A 26,540-nucleotide genomic window follows, 5' to 3' on the forward strand; every position below is an offset into this window, starting at 1 on the left:
TAAGTTATAATAAGTATTTATTAACACAAACATCCGATACGCTACTGAAGCAGGTAAGTCAAATTAACGTATCTAAATTCTTTGACATCTAATCTTTGACAAGTAGTAAATAAAAGCAAAAATGCAAGAAAAAATATATAATTAGTTAATTTAAGTGAATTTCATAAATGATCGGTTTACTACACGTATGTATATCATATAGTCACTTACTAGCGAAAAGTTGTTCCATTATTTCACTCGATTTTTGCCGAGATCTACCGCACGCTACACAACCAACTATTTTAGAGTCTTTTTCGATAAATCGCGATAGTGTCACTGTTAATTTAAGTTCTGCCACAATTTCCATCTAGATTTACTACCTTTATCCAACTATCAGTAGTAGAATAAATAATAAATAACATAAAATAAGCTCGGTAAAGACTGACAAATCCACAAAATTTCAAATCAAATTCAAATGTGTCAAATGAATCGTCAAAAAGAACTGTCAAGGATCCCCACCCTAGAGTGCTTTTTCCGCCCACCATGCATGAATATATGGATAGCATTATGCTCCTTCCTTAGTCTTCTTATTCAAAGGATTGCTCCGATTTTATTTACCGAACGGCTCAGATTTACTTCCCCTACATCTGGATGTCATAAACGATCGATCCGAGCAGTCGGACGTGAAATACCGAACGCTAAATGCTAATGCTATAAAAATCAATTCCTTCCCGCAATTTTTGTTTTTGTGATATCATGTGGTTTGCAGTTAGCAGTTCAATTACTAGTGTTTCATAATGGCATATTTTTACTAGTGTTGATGCGTTTTTGGAGATATTGTGGATATATCTGTCAACAATTAAATTTTTGAAATAAAATAATGGATAATTGGAAATAAAATTCTGACAGACGGCTTATAATTTATACTTAATTTTTATTTATTCTCTAAAGCGTACATCACGTTAAATATAAATAAAATTGGTATGTAATTAACAATGTTAGTGCAGTTATGTAGTCTCAAATTATTCACGCTTTACACTATTCGTATCCTTGTATGAGTAGGATTAACTATTTGGTCATTATCAGGAAAATAAGTTCCAATTAAGACAATGGAAAAGATACCTGTGATTATTAGTAAACCTACTGATGCTGTAACTGTATAAAGATGAGCGTAAACATACCTAAAAAATAAATATTAATAGAGATTATAACTTAAAAATTAGTCAATTCTGTTTTGACCATATCAAAAATATACCCAACGCTAAACAATTTACGATACACGTCATAGCTTTCAAAGGTATCGTTGCTAGGTTTTAAGCTTGATTTTCATGCATCCGTTGTCCGACGATACGTTGATACGATACTAATTTTATTGGTAGAATTTAAAGCCTTTGATTGGTTAGAAAATAACGCAGTTTTTAAATTTATGGCATTTTCATGCCTCCTTTTATCGGATATACGTTGGTAATATTTTATATTTTCGTTTCCATAACGATTTTGCTATTTTACTTATATTTTTATTAAGGTTACATTAAATTTGTCAAAAGTGTCAAAACGTCCGTTATCGTATGAACGGGTCCGTTGACGGGCTGAAGTAAAATATTTGGATGAAAAGTAGCGAGAAAACGCTATGACCAATCAGAGCACCGTCGGACCATAGTATCAACGTATAACGGATGCATGAAAATCAAGCTTTACACGTCCAACCATTTGGAACGAATATTTAAATGTGTGTGCACTGAGACAACATTCTAATTTAAGTAATAAAATAATAATACCATGGACAGCTAAGTCAATCATCAAATAAAAAGCCTAACATTAACATTAAAAAAAATTATTTGTTTTAATATGAAAAAAAAAAATTTATTTGTTCTAAATTTTCAATAATAATCAGAATGAAGTAAGTTTAAAATACAGTATTATCATATCAAGATTTTGTAAAAATGTAATGTTATCCTGGCAACTGTCAATTATATCCACTGCTTGATGACGTATACGAAAATTGATATGAATTGAATTTACATATTTTACTTTAAAAAAAAATCGTTATGTTTGAAGCTTTGTAGTTAACTTCCATATCAAGTAAATATAATTAGGCAGACTGATAGTAAAATCGAACATTTATCTTGCTCTAGTTTAGTTGCTTTTAAATTTGACAAATAATGATAATTGGATATCACTGTCTGGCGGATTTTTGTAAAATAAAATCTTGAATTTTGCAAAATGAAAAAACAGTAGTCAAAGGATATGTGACAGTGGCATTTGTTTTCTGTAATTTTAATTCAAAAGCGGATTGATTTTTTCTGTCATTATTTGAATGTTGTCTGTTATACATACTCTTGCTAGATATATTTTACACAGTATATTATACAGGGTGGAGCCTCTCATACGACGCGGAAGATCCGAGGAAATATGCTCACAAAATGAAATTTTCAAATAATAAAGATCTACTGACGTGAACTCATAAAAATTAAAATATCTCGGCAAATCTTTGTCTAAGGGGTAGGCAACCTTGATAATATTTTGAAGATATATGAATTCCTCATTGAACACTGAAATAATATACTGGGCGTTCCATTTAAAATAAAGGAGTAACTTGCTTTTAAAAGTGACTAATTTTGTCTCATCCTGTATAACTTTTCTGGTCAAATTTTAATTTATTTTAACATACAATGATTATTGTAATTGAAGATCAGGCTTTACAGGGTATATTAAAAAATAGGCAGCTATTATTGAAATTTAAAATTTACTCTTTATTTTCACATAATGTGAACTATGTCAAAATCATTACATTTCAGGCATATATTTTTATAAAAAAAATGCTTTCAATTAACCTACATATGCTCGAAAAATGTCATTTCGATATGAGAGGCGCCACCCTGAAGATATAGGAAGCAAACAACGACTGAAATGATTGGCAATACTATGTAAAGAATTTGCGTTTTAAGGTTAGTGATTGATACACATAATAAAACAAGTTATTATTTGAAAAATTTTAGGGTGCCCTCTTACTGGTAAATATATGTTAATCTGTGTTGAAATATATTTTATTATTTAATGGATACCTCCTAACAAGTATGTATGTGTTTTGTAATAAAACTAGTTTATGAATGAAACTAGTACACCTAACTAAACGTAATACAGGTAACCTAACCTATATTTTATAACAGACTTATTCGATAATTAAATTAGAAAACCTTCAGACTAAATCTATGTATTTCTCATCTCGTTTTGATTAGTTTCATATTATTATGGAAAAAGATTTTAAACATCATCAAAAAATTAATCATATTATTTAATTTTTTTTTGGAACACTAGTAATACGAGCCGATAAATATTCGAATTTCTTAAAGTTAATGCTAACCTAACGAGTAAAATCATAATATCCAACTATTTCCACATTGTTGATATCCCTATATATTTTCTTGCTGGAGAGATTTTATACCGTATGATATACATATGGTAATCGCAAAACAATTTCCGATGCACGTGATCAAGTTTGAGTGACAAGCGATGGCGACAGCGCTGCCAGATTGTGATGGATTTATGAGATGAATCTTAATTTAAAATTGACAAACAACATATTTATTATATCATTTTTTTTAAAGTTTAAAGAGCTCTACGTTTTATTCCTAATTTAATAACTAATATTTTAGTGATTAAGTGATTTATTTGTTTTATAGCTTATTTTACTTATTACATATTGGCAAAAACTAGTTCATTATGAAGATTATTATAAGCGTTATTATGGGTTATTTATTTATTGTTGTACATCTTACAACTCCATAAGTGGTAATAACAAGAGGGTGCTATTAATGCACAAACTAATAATCACAGAATTTAATAAAAACTAACTTTGAAAGTGGCATAATGGGCTTATCAATCAAACTTACTTCTCTGACTGCAGTCAAGGGTAATAAAGGAGCTTTATTGTCACGTTCTCATTCAAAATAGTTTATCAGGGAAGCTAGAAGCTCTTTGCTTCGACTGTTTAAATGCTTCGGCATATTTTCAACACAATTTCAAAAAATTCAATACAAAAACTCGAAAATTTAGTTCTTAAAAGAACTGTTTGTGTTTAAAAGTGCAATTTAAAAAAACTACGAAAACGGCAAAAAACGAGAATTCCTCACAACACAGATTCAACAACAACACGATATTATACAACAACGATCGACACTAGGATAATTGTCAAATAATAAAGAACAACATTGCTGAACACGGCGCAATCTGACTAACATAGCGATAATAAAATTCAGTTTAAACAAATTTTTGTAGCTTTAATTTAATTAAAATATCTGTTACAATCAATTGCTCTATAAAGTAAAATGAAGAGCTGCTCGCTATCTTAAATTATACTACAAATTTAAAAATTTTTGCCAAAAATTCATTTACTCAGGTTTATAGACTTTAGTGTCAATGTCGATATGATTGATGACGTGCATCGGAAAATGTTTTGCGATTACAATACATAAACAATTTAAATACCTGAAATACCATGCAGCTAATAGCATAAAACTAATCAAGGCAAACAAAAAGTTTCCCAGATCCCAATCAATTCCTTGATTATTATTGTTGTTGATATTTGTAACTATAGTAAATGAATGGCCTCTAAGAAGTTCCGGATTCTGGCCAATGTTCCCTTGGATTAGTTCATCGCTTATCGACGGCCTCTTCTGATGTATTAGGCAATGAACGACACAATTATTGAAAAGACCGCAGTTTTGTAAACTTTGACGATCTTCCTTTAAAACTTGGCCATTAAATATTAAACGTACAATCTTATTTGAATTTAGCTCAGTTTCAAAATGCCTCCTGCAATAAAAAAATAAGGTTATTTTTATTAGCAAAGGGAGTAAACGGACCTGTTTTTGAGTTGGTTTATACTTGGATAAGGGCAAAAACCGTCAATGTGACAAAAGTGATTTTTACAGAGAAAACTGATTTAATGATGCCGAATACCAAGAGAGTCTAGAGAATGCCGTAACGTCATCTGATCCTGTCTGTTTTGACAGTATTTGTCTTTGATGGAACAGAAGAACTAAGTAATGCCTAGCCTAGTTACAAAAGCAGCTGTGGCTCCATTGGTAAGGCGGTCGCTTCCGGGTCGAGATTCGAGATGTACCAGGTTTGAATCCATCAAATATAGATTTTTTATTATATTTTGACAGGCTGTTTTGATTGGCGTTGGTTAATATCTGGGGTTCATTTTTTTGTTTATTAGATTATTGCCTATCCCTGCAATGTGTTGGAGTTGAAGCCGAGTTAGAGGCAACTAGATAACCGGTCCATATATACTTCACATATATTCGTCTGATAGGCAGACACTGGCGCAACAGCGCAACTCCAAATATCGATTAGCCGTTACTCTGAGGATTAGATAATAATTGTCGAACGGGAGCGCAAACGAAAGCCGTACGAAGTTGGACGGAGCCGTGCGAATGAACAGCTGGTGCTAGCGTCTAGTCTCACAGGCTAGCGTCTAGTCTTTTATTGGTCTAGTTATCCGATCGATAATTCAAAATCCAGGCTTGCGCACTACGCTTGAGCAGAGCTAGCTGAGCGATTATGCCTTCAGAAGCGAATTCCTTCAGAAGATTTATATACCCATTTCACCGGCTTGGCTTCACAGAATGCAGGTTGGAGTCATGCGAAGGCTGGAGCTGACTCCTGAAAAGACCTGTATTTGCAGACTGACCGGCACAGCAAAACTGGTAGGGGCTTTGGAGGTCAACATTCTGGGAGTGCAAGTGCCAATTAAGGATTAATATTAAATACCTGGGCGTCTGGCTAGACAAAAATGGCACCTTTGTCTACCGCACTCAGACAAAGGCAAAGAACGTAGCGGAGAGTGCAAGTGCTCTAACAAGGCTCACGCCGCGCGATGGTGGCGCCGGCGATTGGGATGCAGGATGCTCGCAACTGCACAGGTGTCTACCGTGCTGTATGCTGCACCAGCATGGGCCGAAACCGCTCTAAAGTTGGCAAAGAATGTTGACACTCTAAACCGGGCACAGAGGACAGTGCTCCTGTATGTAAGCAGGGCAAACAGGACAGTGTCCACAGAAGCACTACAAGTGCTCGCTGGGATAATGCCTCTGGACCTGCAAGCTAGATACAGGAGCGAATCTTACGGGCTAGAGAAAGGTGCTATCAAGGCAAATAAAGAAAAATTCCTGGAGCTGTGGAACAGAAGATGGCAAAGCAGCGATCGGGGCGGCTGGGCTCGGCGCTGGATACCAGACCTGAGACCATGGCTACGAAGAGACCATGGGAGACTGACCTACTGCTTGGTGCAGTTTCTGAGTGGACATGGTACGTTTGCTGCCTACAGGCATCGCATCGGAAAAGCTGCCTCTCCCCACTGCGGAGCTAGTGGCGATGTAGAGGATGCCGGGCACGTACTACTGGAATGCGACCGACATGCGGCACTGAGAACTGACACGGAAGCCATCACAGGACCTCTGACTGAGGAAAGCCTCATCACGGTTATGCTGCGTGACGAGCATTGCTGAAAGGCTGTTGACCAGCTGTGTCTCGATATTCTTATTGAAGTGGACGACGTAGTGGCCGCAAGACGTGTTAGATCTGTGTAAATTGTCCTGCACGGGCTCCTGTTAGTGATAATCAATTCTGTGATAATCAAGATTAAGATTAAGAACTAGAGCGATTCAGTGTCGACGGAGTGACGATTAAAGGTAGGAGTGGATGCTTCCGTATGCCTCACGGCGATCGACATCCACACCTCGCATTTTCGCATCGAACCCCACACTTCGGCGGTAAATCGCTTCCCCTCTTCTCTAACAAAAAAAAAAGGTTGGAGTCATGCAGGTCAAATTTAGCTGGGATCAGATAAAGTTACGGTAATTTATAAACGCTTGTCTGAATACCATGTTAAAGATACAAAAAAATATTGCTGTATGCGTTATTATTTGGATATCGTTTGTTATATTCAATTACATTTTAGCATGTGTTTAGGACTTGGTATTCTCAACAGATTAAGTTGATTACTTAAAAAATTCCTATAAAATGGAAATCATCAATTTCTCCCCTTACCCTTCACTTAATCTTTACTAATTATAAAGTTCGACACAAAGTGACTTTTGGTATAGATTTTGATACAGAACAGATATATGTTAGTATACGAGGTGCATCTCAAAAGTAGCTCACCCCTATAACTTTTATATTTTTTTCGGATGAAAAAACGAGATTTGGTATGTTAGTATATGACATAAATTAGGATTGATTGGTGTATTCAATTGTTTTTGGTCACTTCCTTTTTCACCGGAAATGACTACAACTTTTGATTTTTAAATAGCAGCTTCGGTGTTTTTTTACTTTATTCGATAGAAAATGACATTCTGAATAGAATGTCATATCATATGTCAACTTTTGACATTCTCGCTTAATAAAAAATTGTATTTTATAATTCAATCTAGAGTACCATGGCTATGTTAAAAACAATAATTCTTCATCAAGGAGCCTTGGAAAAATATATTTGATGGTCTAATGTTTTTAGTGTCTTATCCTGGCCAGTTAGAAAATGCTCAAATCGTATTTTTATCATATCTCAATTTATTCAAATAGAACCAGGGTGGCTCATTAGCATATTTGGAAAAAGCATTTTTTTACGAATAATTTGGTACCATACACTTGGTATTTCAAGTCAAATTTTCGTTACGAACCGCAAGTTATAATTTCAAATAAACCATATGCGAAAATGTCAAAAGTTGACATATGATATGTCATTCTATCCAGAGTGACATTTTCTATCGAATAAAGTAAAAAAATTCCGGGGTGCCATTTAAAAATCAAAAGTTGTAGTCATTTCCGGTGAAACCGGAAGTGACCGAAAACAATTGAATACGTCAATCAATCCTAATTTATGTCATACCAAATTATAGTATCATACCAAATTTCTTTTCTTTAACTAAAAAAATAAAAAAGTTATAGGGGTGAGCCACTTTTGAGTCGCACTCGGTATATGTAGTCTAGAGAATATGATACATAAATAAGTTTAAAATTGTGTGTGCACTATGTGCGCATACTTGAAGTGAAACTTCTTACCAACAGCCATTAATTGAAAGATTTGAAGGACATGTTTGAAAAAGTGTAATTTGAAATGTTGAAAAAGTAATAAATAAACTGCTTCACTTTCACAATATTTGTATTAAAATGATAAAATTAGTACTGTATAATAATTACAATGTATAGTCTATAGTACCTATAATTAATAAAAAAAATTGATTCACTTTTTTTTCACAAAAATTTGTACTAATATAAATATTTTTGTTAAACACACGTGGAGTCGTAGACTCTCCTTACCACGTTTTGTCTCGCGCTAGCTTGTGTGTCACGGCCTTGAATTTCTACTCCCAGCGCGTGTAACGAAGTTTCACACAAAAATGGTGCGCGTGACTGATTAATGAATGAATGTTAGGATAATCAACACTACTGTATTCCGAAGTGTTTAGCTGCACAAAATGATAAAAGGTATATGCATTTAAAAAAAAAAACAATGTTAAACCTAAAACTTACACTTTGAAATCGCCGAGCGGTTCGTGCAATCTTCCATCCACGATTCTTATATCATCGTTTATGTACTTCAGCTTAATTGTTATGTTTGACGGATCTGCATCTTTATTACATCCAGACTGAGAATTACTATTTAAAACGGTTTTTACTTCCTTATCGTCTTTACATTCTCCTTCTTTTATATCAGAATGAGTAACTGTTTTTCTACCTTCCAACTGGATATTGCTTGTTGCTACTCGTACATGAAAAATAAATAAATATAGTACAATTTTAAGCAACATGGTGATAGATGTGTAAGATTTCATATTACAGCAGTGAATTTATTGTACAAATATTGGTACATGGAAAAATCCAATAAAATATTGCTGTATGCTAGAGCTGTATGCTATTGTAGTATGTAAGAGCCACAGGTCCTGTGGCTCTTAAAAAACACAAAAAATTATTTTATATTTTAGAAAGTTTGGCGCAGAATTTTGAATACCCTGTATGATTTAAGATTACGATATTTATACCAAAGTTAAATCTAGACCGTCTAAAGTAAATACCTCATATACTTTTGATTTCAGGACAGTTCTTGTATTTGTAATAATTTTTTAAGAAAGGCTGAAAATATATAATATTTTTCTTTATTTATTAATATCTCTGAAACTAACGAAATATATTTACTCATATCTTAGGATTATGTAAAGTGACCTGAAAGGAAGCCAAAAATATAATAATATACTGGATGCTACATTTAAAAAAATCATCCCAATCTACTGATAATTTTTTGGGCCACCCTGTAGAAGTTAAAATTTTTCCTGAAATACATTCTATTATAGTACATACGAGTACTTTAGGTTTGCACTTAAACAAAATTCCCAAGTTTTTTATTCTAGGGGCTTATGCCCGACGCACTATTGCCGGACCCTGTACAGGGTGGCTCGAATTCGACCTTCATCATTGGGATTTCGGAAACCGTAAGAGATACAGGATCGGTTAAATGGAGGCAAAGTTGCGCAATTTGATGCTAAATAAAATGCCGTATTGCATTTTTATTTTTTATTTTTTTTTGCATAAAATATTCTGATGATGGAATTTTCTGTACGAAACGCCGGCAAATATCAAAGTGACTATATATAGTGTTTAAGGAGTGATGACATGATTTAATAAAATTGAAAAAAAAGTCAGGTCCGTATTTAAAAAAATTAAGTTGATGATGGTCGCCAGAAGCCGAAACGTCAGTCAATATTTAATCACACAGAGTTATAGAGCAGAAAAAGTGGCAATGAAAATGTGTTTTTCATTTTAAGTTATCTTAACAAATAAAGCCAGGAAACAATAGAAAACAAAATTAAAAATTCCGTTTTTTTTCGAATATATTCGGAAGTATTCGGAATTTTTCAAAATACAATACGACATTTTATTGAGCATCAAATTGGGCACCTTTGCCTCCATTTAACCGATCCTGTATCTCTTACGGTTTCCGAAATCCCAATGATGAGCGTTGAATTCGAGCCACCCTGTACAACAGATTAATATAAATGTTATATTTAGAATTAATTAAAAAAAGCATTTCAGCTACTTTATTTACTTAAATTTTAACATAGGTGTGTTAAAGATTATTCTTCAATTACATAATTACAAATTTACAAATAAATTATCTGGAATCATTAGACCAGTTAATGTTGCTTTTAAAATTGAAATAAATGGAGAGTTACAACAAAACTGTTATAATAATAATTTAGCTTTCTGGTCATAAAAGTTAAAAATAAGAAAAAAAAACGGATAAAACGTTAAATGGTAATTATCCAAAAATAATTTATTGCGCATCAAAAATAATTTATTGCATATCAGGTATTAAAATAATACATGACATTACTTTATAGTACCAGTAAGTTTTTGCTTTTCTTTCCTTCTAAACTTGTTTTTCGAATTTAGGCTGGAAAACTGGGGAGGACTTGACATTATTCTTCAACATTGACGTACTCTTTTGACATAGTGACTCTGTCGTTATTTACAACATGCGCACAACCCTTCCATAGGTGTAAGTTCATTTCAAGTACCTAGCTTAGGACTAGATGTTATTAAATGTTCCCGAGCTAGGCATGTTCGGTCTTCCGGTATACTGGTATCAGGACCGGTACTTTTGAAATATTCCGGTACCTATCGGTATTGTCTTTTTCAAAACCGGTATATACCGGTTTCGGTACGGGTACCGGAAGATAGATTTTGGTACCGGTACCGGCAGACGGGTTTCAATCGGTACAGAAAAATAGATTCATGATAATATGAAAATTAAAAAACCTGTATAAAACGATTTCGGTACCGGTTTTTGTACAAAGCTGATTGTGTTCTTCTACTCTAGGTCCGTATGATTGAAAAAAAACTGCGTCAGCGATGGCTATGAAATGAAGATAGCTGTCATTTTATATGTAAAATTATGTGGGAAATGTAATCGATATTTATTATGCTGGTGATGCCAACTGGACGCCGTTTTTTTCGATCATTCGGTATAATACGGTCAGGAACATGCAATGTAATTGATTTTGATGTATATTTAAGGTATTGCTAGTCTAGTTTGGTCCAGTAAACTAGTCTTCTTTTTTAGTACATCTAAAATTCAAGTAAAGCATCTTACTCATGGATCACTCATCATCTATATTATATAAATTAAAATGTCCGTAAAACTCAGGCCGACATTCAATAGCGTCTACACTGTTATTTAAAATATGTAAAATAGCATCTTATTTCCGCTCCATTTATATCTCCAAGAACAGCAGTTTCCAGTACTTATTTTTTGCATTTTTCATAAGTAAAGAGAACGTTGGACAAGAAATCAAGAATATGCCGGAAATTTGAACATAAACAATGAGAATCTTAAGTTTGAACTAACTTAAGATACTATATAGTTGCAACGGTAACGGATAGATTTACGGTATATTACGAGAAATCTAATTTATCCCTCAAAATACCGTATTTATTTAACGTTCTCTCTAAAGTTCTCGTGCCTGTAACTTTCTTTTTTCCTTTTTTAATGCGATATCATGAGGTATATGCTCAATGACACAACAAACAGAACAATTATTTCGGTCTTTCCGATATTCCGGTTCATCCGGTTCAACCGGGCTTTCGGTCTTCCGGTCCAACCGATATACTGGTTTAGTATCGGTCCTACCGATCTAATTGTTGGAACCGGTATACCGGTTGTAGGACCGGTACTTCGTGATTCCGGATACCGGTACTGAAATTTTAGGACCGAACATCGCTATTCCGAGCTACATCTGACATTCTCCATTATTGGACGATCCCGTACGGAGCGTAGACGATCTCTATTTAAATATAAATGTTTATATATATATTTGGTTTTGATAGTAAACTAATTTTAAAGCATCTACAACATTAAACATGTATGACAACTCACCATTTGTACCATACATCACATATTATCTTTATTTCAGTAGTAGAGAATTTTTAAAACACTTCATTTTTTCTAATTTATTTAAGACCAAGATAATAATATTACTTATACTGGGTTGACAAGAGAAAGATCTTGGGTCGGCGTTGTATATATTTTCTTCAAACTTAAGTTGACCAATAAATATATTTGTAAAACATATCTGTTTGCAAATTTGAATCAGTATTGTGTATGAGAAATACAGGGGCGCTGTTATAGGTATATGGAAACGGTCGATTATTAGGTAAAATATAGGAGGTACCGCAAAAAGTTAAATACAAAAGTTATAGGATTTTTAAATATCTATTAGCGAGTAATAAATTTAAGTATACAGGGTCGGTCATAAAGTCGTGTCACATAAAAGTTTCATTTTTTAAATAAAACCCCCTGTATATTATTGCATATTTCAATTCTTCCTTCAATTCTAAGCAAAAATCGAAATACACATAATGTACCTCAAACCAACCGTTTCCGAGTTATTGACTTTATTGAAAATATTACATAAACAATTTGATTTAATTAATTTCGATATGTTCAATTTCATTTAACGATGCCATTCTGCCGAAACTGTGATACTGTTGTAATGAGTTTTTAAATGCCTATTAGCTACTAGTAAATTTAAGTATACAGAGTCGGTCATAAAGTTGTGGCATATGAAAATTTATTTTTTTAAATGAAACCCCCTGTATATTATTGCATATTTCAATTCTTCCTTCAATTTTAAGCAATAATCGTAATACACAATGTACATAAATTGAAGAATTGAAATGTTAAATGAAAATTTTGTAATTTCCAGACTTGATATAATCTCATTTTATACATCTATAAATGCTAACTTGAGAACTAATGTCAAATATTATTAAGTATCACAGTTTTGGCAGAATGGCATCGTCAAATGAAACTGAACATATCGAAATTAATTAAATCAAATTATTTAAGTGATATTTTCAAAAGTCAATAACTCGGAAACGATTGGTTTCAGGTACATTGTGTGTATTACAATTTTTGCTTAGAATTGAAGGAAGCATTGAAATATGTAATAATATACAGGGGGGTTCTATTTAAAAAAAATAAAACTTTTATGTGTCATGACTTTATGACCGCTAATAGATATTTAAAAATCCTATAACTTTTGTAAAATAAAGATTTAAGTCAACGTCTCCTTTTTCCTGCCAGGACTAATCCGGACGGGACCTACTTTGTTTACGCGGAATCCGAACCGCGGTTCTCGGCCATATCATGGCAATGGCTAACCGACTTGGCAAGTGTCTAAATCAACTCTTACTCACGAGATATCCGATCTCTTCCGGCCTCGAACCGGCGTGAATGAGCAGTGTGTGTCAATAGATTTTACACTTTTGCCTTTATTGGACAACAGCACGATACAGAGTTTCGAATCGGTCACCCGTCCATCCACTAGTATCGCCTTGCGTCGCTTAACTTCGGTGTTCTAATGGGAACCGGTGTTTCGACGTAGCTGGGCAGTTGCCCTATAACTTTTGTATTTAACTTTTTGCGAGACCTCCTATATTTTACCTAATAATCGACCGTTTTCATACATAACAGCGATCCTGTATATGAAATGTATTGGCAAATATTAAGTACTTAATTAGTAATTAAGGTAATAATATGACCTACCTGAATCCTCATTACTAGTTGTTGCAGTATTTTCAAAATGAGCAAGTCTTCTTTGTCTTACAGTGTTTTGTGTATCAGCATCCATTGTTTCAATTATATTTCTCTCTTCAAATTCCTGTATATTCTCCAAGTTGTTGTTTTCGGTGGTTGACTCTTCAAAATTTTCTATGTCTGTACTTTCTTCTGTCGTTTGTGAGTTATTAGAATTATTTGCCACTTCGTTAGGTTTTGGTTGAGTTTGTAACGGTTCTGACAAGTTACTGCTTGATTCAGATGATTCTGATTGCTCCTCAATTTGGCTTGATGTTGTGCTAGTTGAGGTTGATCCTATAGAAATATGCAAACATAAATAACAAATGTAATATCAACTTATAATCCATTACCTTCGGATATAGTTACTGTTTCCGTATGATTACTTAATCTTCTAGAAAATCTAATGCCTCTTAAAAAAGATCTAGCTGCACGACTTCTACGGTCTAATAAGAGAACTGTTCTATAAAGTCTTTGATCAGTAATACTTGTGGACCACCAAGCGATGTATACTAAAATAATTAAATATTCGCTATAAGCAATTTCATAATTATACGAGATGTCTCCAATATCCTTGAACACAGAAATACTACGTATTTTTTGAATTTGGACACCATTTATTTAAAAATATATTTTTTTCTTGTGCCCGTTAGAGGGCATCAATTAAAAATAAACTCAAAAGTTAATAAATTTAGAATTTATGAAACTTGTCAAAAATTATTTGTTACACTGACATAATATTCCACATTTTCGCCAACCGTATGATCGAAAAAAAACCGCGTCCAGTTGGCTTGGAAATGACGATCAATTACATTTCCCATATAATTTTACATATAAAATGACAGCTCTTCATTTCACAGCCATTGCTGACGCCGTTTTTATTTGATCATACGGTAGATGATTGGTAGATACCATATATTTTATGCCCCTACTTGATGCGATCAAAAGTATTTTTGTACGTTAGCTTCGGAAAAAGGACTCTCGACAACTAACCGAGGTGGCGTTTTTTACAAGCGACAAAATATATAATAACTAAAGGTTGGTCGCCCTCTATACCGCGGACGCGGCGCAGCGCCATATAGAAATTTCTTATGTCTGCTTGCTATGTAGTTAAACGGACCAACGCACACTAGAGCGCGCAGCGCCGAAGCGCGCCGCGGAATTTCCGTCTAGAAGTCGGAAGACTTCTCTAGCAACTTTTTTCCGTCTCCCGCATTTCGACGCGTTGCAGTGTGCGTACTCGCGACTCGGCAACGGAAATAATTTTGCATCTCGAGTCTCTTCAGTTGGCTATTTGACTGGGAACTAGTGATACGTATCAATGGTAGAATTGTATTTTTTAATTAAGCAAACAAATTTTCATAAAGGAATATTATATGTTTTTAGTCTTTCCTCACTAGAGGCGGATGGATGATATTTTTCTATCAAAGATTTTATATTACTGAGGGGTGTAGAAGCAAAACCGGCAATCTCCATTTTTTGACAAAAGTGACAATCTCCAATTTCTAATTACCTAAATATATAAAAAAGATTAGGGTTTTTTCTTCACATAACTAATATACACATCAGAATAAATAAGAATTATCAAAAGTCGTCAGTATAAGCGATTCATTATTGCATTAGTAGTATTCGATACAGTCTCTTCTGAAAAAATATGATTAGTAGACATAGCCGGTGTTTTGCTTTTAAAACACTCAATTGAGGAGTTCGTAAAGTGTTTCCTTTATATTTTGTAATACTGAAAAAAAATGCTCTTGTCTTTTATTAAATCTGCTTGTCGTTTATTAAATCAGGAAAAAGATAGAAAAATTCTCCAAACTTCTTTTTTTTTGTTAATTTTCAAATTTTGAGTCCAAACTTTCCTTTTCTTCTTCACCTGCTCTTCCTCTTCATCTGTTAGAAGAGCACAAAAAATACTGGCATTATACTTTTTATGAAAAAGTTTAATGCCAGTGGCGTAGCTAGACCCCTGCTAATACCAGTACTCGCGGGAGGAGGGTCCTCTAATAAAAAGAGCCCCGGTCGACCAGCTAAAAATTGAGGTACATATTGGGGCCAGGAACCCAATACCGAGAGTTGCGCTAGAGCTCAAAATTTCTAATCACGCCACTGTTTGATACTAGTGATTGGAAGAACCGATTAATTTCAATAATCGAATACTCGAGTATCAAGCGATTGCAATAACCGAGTGATCAGTCGAGCGATATATACGAGTGATCACTCGTATTTAAAAATACGGTTTTCATCCGTCGCATGTTGTAAGTACTCGTTAACGCCCAGCGCCAAGCAGTAAGTTGCGTGCGCAGGGCACATATTCTTTCGGTAACGAACGGCAAGTAGTAAGCAGCGAGCGATTCGCTTGATTTAATTTATTTCGAAGCATTGTCGATGTGGGTCGTAAAATTTTGTCCCTCAGATACGCAACGGATAAATATACCAAGTGCGTCTCAAAAGTGGCTCACCCCCTATAACTTTTTTATTTTTTCAGATGAAACAACGAGATTTGGTATGTTAGTATATGACATAAATTAGAATTGATTGACATATTCAATTGTTTTCGGTCACTTCCGGTTTTACCGGAAATGACTACAATTTATGATTTTTAAATGGCACCCTAGGTATTTTTTAACTTTATTCGGTAGAAAATAATATATCACATGTCAACTTTTGACATTTTCGCATATGGTTTATTTGAAATTGTAATATGCGGTTCATAACGACAATTTGACTCGAAGTACCAAGTGTGTGGTACCAAATTATTCGTAAAAAAAATATTTTTCGAATTATGCTAATGAGCCACCCTCGTTCCATTTGAAAAAAATTGAGATATGATCAAAAATACGATTTGGGCGTATTTTAAACGGCCAGGACAAGACACTAGAACATTAGACGATCAAATTAATTTTTCCAAAGCTCCTTGATTAAAAATTAGTGTTTTTAACACAGACATGGCACTCTAGATTGAGATTTAAAATACAATTTGTTTTTGAGCGAATATGTCAAAAGTTGACATATAATACGTCATTCTATTTAGAATGTCATTTTCTATCGAATAAAGTAAAAAAATTGAGGGTGCCATTTAAAAATCAAAAATTGTAGTAATTTCCGGTGAAACAGGATATGACTGAAAACAATTGAATACGTCAATCAATCCTAATTTATGTCATATACTAACATACCAAATCTCATTTTTTTATCTAAAAAAATAGAAAAGTTATAGTGGTGAGCCACTTTTAAGACGCACCCGGTATATACGTCGTGTAATTTTGCTACCTGCAATGTATGTAGAAATTCGCTCGGCTTTTTATCGAGTACGTCACATTAAAATCGGATTTCAATTTATTTCATTCTAGGATCACTTGCGTTCGTCGCGTGGTACTCGTCACTTGCATCGCTCGTTCATAATCGAGCGATGTCAGTTATTTCAATAATCGAGTATTCGAGCGAATTTTCGCTCGAGTTATCCCATCACTATTTGATACCCTCTAACGGACAAAGCACTTTCGTATAGAAGTAAATTGTGTTCAATTAACGTAATTTGATTCATGACACTTTTAATGATAAATGCCTACTATTCAAAGAGCGAAAGTCAGATCGTGTCTTAGACAAGGAAAGAGAGGGGACAGGTAACACGGCAGCTGAAAGTGAGGCAAGTTGTCACCACGCGAAATTCTCCAATGGCGTAGCATCAGAAATTAGCTTGTACCTAGACGGTACAAAATATTTATTAAAACGTAAACTAATATATCTAATATATAATCTATATAATCGTTCATTTTTTTCTCTATATAATCGTTCATTTTTGAGTAATGCATATACAATTTTGTATTTTATAGTCTCACCTTTATAATATTAGAATATCTAAGTCGATAATGCAAAATTTATTTAACAGTCACAGTGGACTGATTATCAAGACAATTATTTATTTATTAACGTGTGAATAATGTATAATTAAATAAAAAATAATGTAATAACATATGCTTTAAACGTGTATATACATATATACTGTATGATCGAAAAAAAAGGCGTCTTGTTTGTTTGGAAATGACAATTTCACAAATGAATATTAAAAATTACATTATTCATTGAATCCATAAGCAAGTGTGAAGGGAATTGACTAGATTCATTATTATACCGTATAATCGAAAGAAAAACGACGTCCAGTTCGCTTGTAAATTACGATCGATGATATTCCCCATATAATTCTACATATAAAATGATATAAAAACTATACAAAACGACATCGAAAAAAGACGGCGTCAGCGATAGCTATGAAATCGTCGGTCGTCATTTACAAGCCCACTGGACGTCGTTTTTTTTTTCGACAATACGGTATAATAATGAATCTAGCCATTCCCCTTCACACTTGCGTACGGATTCAATGAATAATGTAATTTTTAATATTTGTTACCTTCAATCATAAGAATATCCTAATTTTCCACAAAAAAAATAAACAAAGCTTTGTGTTATTTTATTTATTTTTAAATTTATATTAATTACTCACTGAGACTATTATTATACACCTAAATTAGCAAATTTTTTGAAAGAATATTTAAAAAAATATATGTAGTAACAAGTAGCCCACCACAAGTTTGTCCACCCCCAGCAAATCTTGGCAGGTAAATTTAAGTTTTATATAACAACTATACATATAGATTTTTTATCACTAGAATTTTTAATTTTTTTATAGTTTACAATTATTTTACATATTTGATAACAATACTTTATACATTTTTTTACATGTAAAATATATAAAAAAATGTTTATTGCAGAAATTGTATTTCTCTGATTACAATTTCCTACGCCACTGGAGAAATCCATGCTGAGTAGCATTATTTATAGTATCAAACATTAATTATAATAAAGGATATTGAGAATACTACTTGGAATTATTAAAAATAGTTTGGTTTGGATGTGGTACAAAACATATTAAAAGCATTTTACATATTTTTACTGCTATAATGAAAAAATGTACATTTTATGACCACATAACAAAAGTTGTGTATCGATTTTTACCTGTGAAATGTAATTCCAGCCACTTTTTTCTCGCTTCGGCCTTTGCAGCCATACGCTGAACATCTCACCATACTAAACAATACAGTTTATAAATTTAAAACAAAACAGTTGTCACAAAAAACATAAAAATTCGCTCGGTGTCACCTCGAAATCTTGTCACCAAAGTATGGCCGCCGATAGAACTTTGGCCTCACTAACCGATCACGGGAGAATATCATATAAGTATTACTTTTTACAAATATACTCAGCCTAATCTCCAAAAAGTGAAGCCCAAACAGTGAAAGAACAATATGGAATTCTACATAAGTCTATTTCACCCGGATATTCATTTAACTGAGCATGCCTCACCTGAAGAAGTTTTCATTGGTCGATGTTTTTAAAGGGAAGTGGTTGACTGACATTTCCCCTAACCTTCAATTTTATTTATATTTTTATTATTTATAACACATTATCATGGAGTTGGAAAAATATCAAAAATAGTTGGAAACAATAAACTAAACAAAATCACTCTTTTACGCGCACAAATAAAAAGTAATCCAAACAGAACTAAAACAACAATCAATCGGAGTTTGGCGCAATCGCAGTTCAATCCATATCCGGGTGAAATAGACTTATGCAGTTTTAATATGGAGCTGGGTTATGTTGTCTTTTTCTTACGGCACAGAAATTGCACACGGCGTTAAATAGGGAACCCTGAGTATATTTGTAAAAAGTAATACGTATATGGAGAATATGCGTGTTAGCCGTCCCCTCTCTTTCCTTGTCTAAGGATCGTGTCATATTTTCAAAAAAAAAACACAATCTTTTTATTAAATATCGACTTTAATTATAGGAAGTGTTTAATAAAATAAAAAGATTAAAGAAAACCTTGTTCGATTGTAATACAAAATACAGGGTGTTAGGTTAGGTTAGGTTACCATTTAAAATAGTGGAGAAAAATAATACAACATTCAGTTTTGACTAGCCCTGTATACCGGGTGCGTCTCAAAAGTGGCTCACTTCTATAACTTTTTAATTTTTTCAGATAAAAAATTGAGCTTTGGTATGTTAGTACATGACATAAATTAGGATTGATTGACGTATTCAATGGGCTCTTTCACTATATTTTGGAACTCGCCTCTACATATATAAAATGCTAATGTTTATCTGTGTCGTCTCTACTGAAGTAACGACTTGCTCTAGAAAGTTACTTTTTTTACTAAAAGATAGCTAATTGGCTCTTCTAAAAACTGTCGTCGCCGGATTTTTTGTTTTTCATTTAATTAAAAAAAAATAAAAAGTATCTCACTTTCTCACTCTCACTTTCGAACAACTTGAAGTCGTTCTTAAGAAAATAAATAAACCTTGGCTAAAAAAAAATATTTGCCGGTCATTTCAGCCTCGTCTCAGTGTTGTTTTAATTGTAAAATGTGAACGTGTATTTGGATTAATTTTAATTGTATTTGTAAGTTATGACGACCTTTTTATTATTTGTTATTTATTTAGGTACTTTCTTGTTAGGTCTGATGATGCTCGTATATGAGCGAAACACGTGTAACAGTTTAACATTGTATAAACGTTGAGACCGAGACTTTGAGTCTTTTTTCTACTTTTTTAATATGTAGATGTAGATTACACTAATTTATAATTATTATCACTTATTATAATTTAATTGTAATTGTACGCTGGTAATAAGTTATATTGTATTATTATTATTATTTGGGTAATGGTAGCTGACAATATAAAATTATTTATAGAAATATACAGGGTGATTCAAACTCATATCACTAATGAAGGGTTCACGGGAAAAACACGATAAGCTCCATTTTACTAATTTTACAGGAGAGCACTGGACGGCTGGCGGTTATCAGGTTCTACACAACAACACTACTATAAAATATTTTTAATTAGAGTGGCCACAACTAAAAAAAAAGCCAGCAGTGCGATTCTGTAAACATATTTCCTGTCTAGTGACTCATCAATCATATGTATAAAAACAACATAGGCTAGGCAAGAAATTTCTTGCTAAGGAGCTTACAAAATCCCACTGCAGGAGTCGACTCGTAGACAGCAATATCTATAGGCAGACAGTGCCACACAAAATAATTGGAAATATTATTTTATAGCGTTTTAATAAAAATATCTAAGCTCGCTCATGGGTCACTGAATCTTCCAATCGCAAGCAAGGGCGGTAGCTAAAAATCCTTGTATTTCAAAAACTACTTTACAAATCCACTAAGCGAATTTACAATACACAACTTTAGTTTAAAAACAAACAGAAAAAGTATAAATTAAAAAAAACTTTGATATGGTTATTATGGCTGCAGAACAGTTGGTTAAGAACGAGACAACTCGTGGTTGGCGTCTGGGATTAGAGTTAACTCTAGGAAGTTAACTCGTGCTTGGCACTCAACATATTAATAAGTAATAAAATTTAAATGTTGCAAAACCTACCTATAAAAATGCTAAATAAGGAATTAAGAATTACATCAATCATAATTAAGGCAGATCCCAAACAAGTAGTGATATGTCGGTATTTGAGTAACGCGATTTTGGAGCGGTATTTTTTTGCAACGTCGTGTCGCGCTCCACAACCAATCAGGAACCTATTACTGAAGAACGACGATCATAATGACGACAAAATTATAAATTATTTATAATTTACAAATAAATGATTTATAATCGCTCTTGAAGTTAGCTTGAACCGTAGTAACCGCATAGCGACGTGTTTAGCTCCAGCCGTCGCGATTTCGTCAACAGTAGTATCTGGCACTGGTATGTACGTAGCGTCGCGCGTGTTCGCTCCAGCCGTCGCGCTCCTAGAGCCGTAGTTCCGCCTGACCGCAGAAGTAACTGGTAGCTGCTGTAACTGATTATCGACGCTCGACCTCGGCGGCGACGTAACTTTGCTCCGGCCGTCGCGCTCCTAGAGCCGTAGTTCCTCTGTCGCGAACAGAAGTAACTGGTCCCTGCTGTAACTGGCTATCGACGCTCGACCTCGGAGGCGACGTACTTCGTTCCAGCAGTCGCTGGAGCGCTTCTAGTGTTTCGGTTTTGCCTGTCGCGATTTGGTCGGTTACTATTGGCGTTGGTGCTACCGTTGCTACGTTACTTTCGAAATAGTGATTTTTGGTATGTACTAGGCATTGTATAAAATAGCGTTGTTTGAGAGATGAAATGCAAAAGCAAATAAAATAAAATAAACATATTTTATTTGCTTTTATACATTTATATAAGTTTTATTGTTTATATCTATTTTTAAGGTTAGGTTAGGCCAATAAACAATTTTTTTGACAGTGTTGGACTTTGTTCTTGATTTTAACATTAAATGTATTATAATGCATTACACATAAATATGAGCCGTTGATTTTATTTAAACGAAGATTGATGGAAAATAACAAGAAATGTCATCGTTTTTCTAAAAATGAGATAAATTGGCTATACACAATTATAAACTCGATATTTGGAAAATGAGTGGCGGATAAAAGTTACATTAATCTACAAATATAGATAAGTTAGATATATTTTTAGCGAGGACCGCGACACTTTGGAAGTGGAACGTCGTTACAAAATCGCGGTATTTTGTCGCGGTATTTTTCTGAAACGGTCGCTATTGTAACGCGACTCATGTGGAACCAGTATTCCAATCACAACAAACAAGGAATAAATTTTGCAACATTTTGAAATCCACAAATAAGTGTACTAGAATAGTTTTATAGGGCATAAACCAAGGCAATTATTTATATAATATATATATTCCAATCAGCTGCTAAAACTAAATAAATAGATAGCAATAGCCGAGTTCGGAATGGTTAAAAGTGTACACTTCTTGCACTATGGACTGTTACATTTGATTCAAAATAAGTTTGGTGTACACTTTTTATTGTATTTGATAATGCTATGGAGTTTGTACTGTGTAAACACCATATGCTCCATAAGAAACTATGGTGGACTTTGTACGACACTGGTGGTTGAACCATACTTACACTGACTAAAACATACACAACACTATAATGTACCATATCGCTATTCCGAATTACCCTAATTAATATTTGTTTCCCATTTGTAGAACTTTCTTTAGTGTGAATTACAAAATCACAAAAAAATGCCTTTAGATAATACTGGAACAATAATAACTTACCATTAATACATTACACTAACTTCAATGATACACTGAACAAAATAACATAGGTTTGTAGATAAATGCTTACATATGTTTGAAAAGTCCCAACTTTTTGGGTCTTATAATTTATACATATAAAAATGATATTTAAATTATCTATTTTATTTATAAAATAAAATAATAATTACCTATGATTATACTGAAAACTGCTATACAAATGTGGGTTATTACGTCTTCAACACCTTCAATTAATGACCATAGGCGAGAGATACTGATTAATGTCATTGTTTCATAAAAACACAAGTTTTGTTTATAATTACGCACTTCTTAAATTTTGACTTTTGAATTCTAAAAAAACAATAATACTGACAGCTAAATTATTTTTCCATTTGAAGCTCTCACCTTCTAATACTACGGACTATTAAAATCTCTATAAATACAAATATTTTAGAGCTACTTATTTAGTCACATTTATTTATATGTTATTCTGGTTACACATTAGAGAAAACTCGATGAACTACTTAAAAAATCATAAAAAATTTTGACATTTGAGCATTTGACATCAGCTGGTCCACTGAATTTGACATTTGACGTATACACAAAATGTCAATCATACATGTCAATTTGGGTCATATATAAAAGTGCCATTTTCAGAGATATGGACCGACATGAACCTACTGACCCAACTGCTGACCTACATCCATAAAATAATTAACTAGAGCCTACATCCTTCCATCAGACCACAGATAACACATAATCGTTATCTGTGATCAGATCTACAAACAGCTACAAAGGATCTACATCTCTGGTTATTTTATATGATCAAAAATGTCAATACTGTCATAGATAAATTGATGAAAAGTCAAAAAATATCGATATATCAGATTTCGATATTTGTATTTAGTCCCTATTTCAGGTAAAATTTATAGCCTATTCCAGATTCCAGAGATCTCAGGCCTATTCTCTGGATTTTTATATTCGATATGTCTTTGGATATGTACATATGTGTCAAATATAATTGGCAACTGTAGCTCTGTGGTCTCATTTGTTAACAAACAATTTTATAAACTGTAATTGAAAATTTGATGATTTGCTGGAATTTATTTTATTGTTATATTATATTCTAGATTACGTGCGCTAATAATTAAGCAAATAGGAAAATTCCATTCTTCAAGGTGTTTTTCATAAGTATAAGTGGTTTATATTTTTAAAAATCTGAGTCATAAATTGAACATTCTAGTCTTGCTTCGAACTCCAGCCTCGTCTAGCCTGGAATGCGATTGAGAAAAGTTATTCTTGGAACTTGAACTTATTTTTAAAATTCGTGCTGAGTGTATGGTTTAACGTTACCTTAATAAATTGTCTTTATAGATAAATATAAAATCAAATATCTACAGACAGGAGCATAACCTATTACCAGATTACTATGGATAATTGTACGGAAAACAAAGAAATTACAGGCAAAAAATGGTATAGGAAAGCAACTCAAAGGTAAGAAGTGATTGCCGCATGTTTTGTCACACCTATATACTTTTGACAATTATATCTGTATATTAAACCTATCCTATTCCGATCTATAAAGCTGCGCCTTTAAATAAGTAAAAATAGTTCAATACAAACTAACACTATTCCCAAATGTTTCTTTTCATACTTAATTCAAAGTGATATTTGTGGATATAATCAACTAAAAAATTTCGTTTTTATTCAATGTTTGGAAAAATACATTTTTCCAAACTAACAACTTATTTTGAATATACCTAGAGTACCTACCTATTATTTTTAGATTATAGATTTTGTGTAATACAGAAAATTATAATAAAAGAAATTTAAACTAAACAAAGATAACAGATAACATCTTATTTATGTGTTAAAAAAGATCTAACAACCATCTAGGTAATTATTTTGACTGGTTCTTTCATATATTTTGTTTATGTATACCTACATATTAGTACAGTCCAGTTTTTATTACTCTATGATTTCGATTTAGATACACTACATAAAAGTCTTTTGCATAAAATTTAATTCTAGAAGATGAAGACAAATATCTTTTGCCACTTAAAAGTTTCCTTTTGACTCAGTTTATGGTCTTTTGTATACGAATCATTATAAATTGCAAAGCTAAAATGATGAATACTTATTTAACAAGAGTTCAGCTAAAACAGCAATTATTGTGCTGTTATAGATTTGGTTAACCACCCAATTAGAATGGTAAACCTTTATTAGTAAAAAGCTTATTAAAGCACAAAACTGCTGTAGATGTATACATCCTCAGATGCCTATAACTACAGCTTTCCTATAAACTAGGTGGGGATTTTGTTGAGCAACTATACCTAAATACATATATATATATATATATATATATATATATATATATATATATATATATATATATATATATATATATATATATATATATATATATATGGAAGCTTCAAGCATTTTACATTTCAACTGTGAGTATTTATTACACCTCACATTTTGTGATCATAAGGATTGATATATATATATATATATATATATATATATATAAAGATTTTCCCCACGAAAAAAAAAAAAAAAAAAAATATATATATATATATATATATATATATATATATATATATTTATATGGAAGCTTCAAGCATTTTACATTTCAACTGTGAGTATTTATTACACCTCACATTTTGTGGTCATAAGGATTGTTAAACTTCAGAAATTGTAAATTTTATAACTTAAAATACAAATTAAATCTCAAGCGCCTATAGACTTTAAAACATAGTTGTGTGTTGTGTACCTTTTGGGGAGTAGTGTAAGGGGAAAAATTGTAACACTACAATTGTAGCACCTAACACCGTGCTTTGACCGAAAAAATGGCCCCAAATGTCCCAAATATCAGTTTTTCGCAAATATCTGCCAAAATAGGCAATTTACAAAATTTTTCTTGGAATAAAAAATGAAGCTTAGGTAAAACCTACAAAAATGGTCCTTAGCAGTTTCGAGATATTCCGGCTCGAAGATCCCAATCTTCCAATTTACAAAAAGGACCCAGTATTCCATTTGGCGATCATGAATGATCATCTATATGCCATATTTCGGCCAATACCTAATGCATCCAGAGAAAACCCGTTCCTTGACCCTTTAGGGCCGTTTTTAACCGTTTTCCTGGAACTTTACAAAAAAAAGTGTCAGGACCTTTTTTGTAACGGAAGATTCATTTTTTATTCCAAGAAAAAAATAGTAAATTGCATATTTTGGCAAATATTTGCAAAATAATGATTTTTGGGCCATTTGGGGCCACTTTTTCGACGATCGTACACAAACCGTCTAAAAAATCAAGGTGTCCTTATTTATTTACCCTTAATTTGCTATAAACATTGTATTACACAATGTATTAAAGTAAGCATAATGACAATTATAAAATTAATTGAGAAGAATAAAATATCAAGAAATATATTATTTATTAAAATTGAAAAAAAAACATTCTTAAATATCTAAATACGGACAGATCTGGATTTGATCTGACTTATTGATTTTAATCAGTAGATAATCAGTACTCATACACTGCTATAGCATCTACCACACTTACTCTTACACTCTTACATTATTTTTGAATGGAAAATTTGGTTGTAGACGAGGTTGTAGATTACCTAAAGGAGCCACCGCGTTATCAGTGACACAGTTGCATTGCGATCACCTCTTGCCTGCGATTGGAGATTTTTCGGTGATTCATGAGCGTTGAGCATGTACGTACTTTTATTCTAAAGCCGGGTCTAGACCAAGCAAAGAAAACAGCGACAAGACAGAAACATGCATGTTTTACGACAA

General features: G+C 32.9%; 2 protein-coding genes across 5 annotated transcripts in view; one reads left to right on the forward strand and one right to left on the reverse strand.

The window, feature by feature from the left end:
• Nucleotides 1–887: 887 nt before the first annotated feature.
• On the reverse strand, nucleotides 888–23,309 carry LOC115876972 (transmembrane and ubiquitin-like domain-containing protein 1). The gene is made up of 7 exons (XM_030893020.1): nucleotides 23,139–23,309; nucleotides 22,925–23,084; nucleotides 13,972–14,130; nucleotides 13,589–13,915; nucleotides 8,518–8,746; nucleotides 4,468–4,794; nucleotides 888–1,160 (listed from the first exon to the last, which is right to left on the reverse strand). The coding sequence occupies exons 2-7, from the start codon at nucleotides 23,019–23,021 to the stop codon at nucleotides 1,013–1,015; spliced, it is 1,287 nt and encodes a 428-aa protein (XP_030748880.1). The 5' UTR covers nucleotides 23,022–23,084; nucleotides 23,139–23,309; the 3' UTR covers nucleotides 888–1,012.
• A 374-nt stretch (nucleotides 23,310–23,683) lies between these two features.
• LOC115876973 (cytosolic purine 5'-nucleotidase) overlaps nucleotides 23,684–26,540 on the forward strand; it is a 69,409-nt gene continuing 66,552 nt past the window's right edge. Inside the window, exons 1-3 of one of the 4 annotated variants that reach the window (XM_030893025.1) lie at nucleotides 23,686–23,806; nucleotides 23,864–23,924; nucleotides 23,977–24,227. In XM_030893025.1, coding sequence (XP_030748885.1) covers nucleotides 24,163–24,227 — 65 coding nt within the window. In that variant the 5' untranslated portion in view covers nucleotides 23,686–23,806; nucleotides 23,864–23,924; nucleotides 23,977–24,162. Of the gene's footprint in view, nucleotides 24,228–26,540 lie in introns of all 4 variants that reach the window. The other 3 variants (XM_030893023.1, XM_030893022.1, XM_030893024.1) reach the window with 3 other exon arrangements.

This window comes from Sitophilus oryzae, unplaced genomic scaffold (genome assembly GCF_002938485.1).
Source record: "Sitophilus oryzae breed Bouriz unplaced genomic scaffold, Soryzae_2.0 scaffold_1441_pilon_pilon, whole genome shotgun sequence".
Classification (NCBI taxonomy): Eukaryota; Metazoa; Arthropoda; class Insecta; order Coleoptera; family Curculionidae; genus Sitophilus; species Sitophilus oryzae.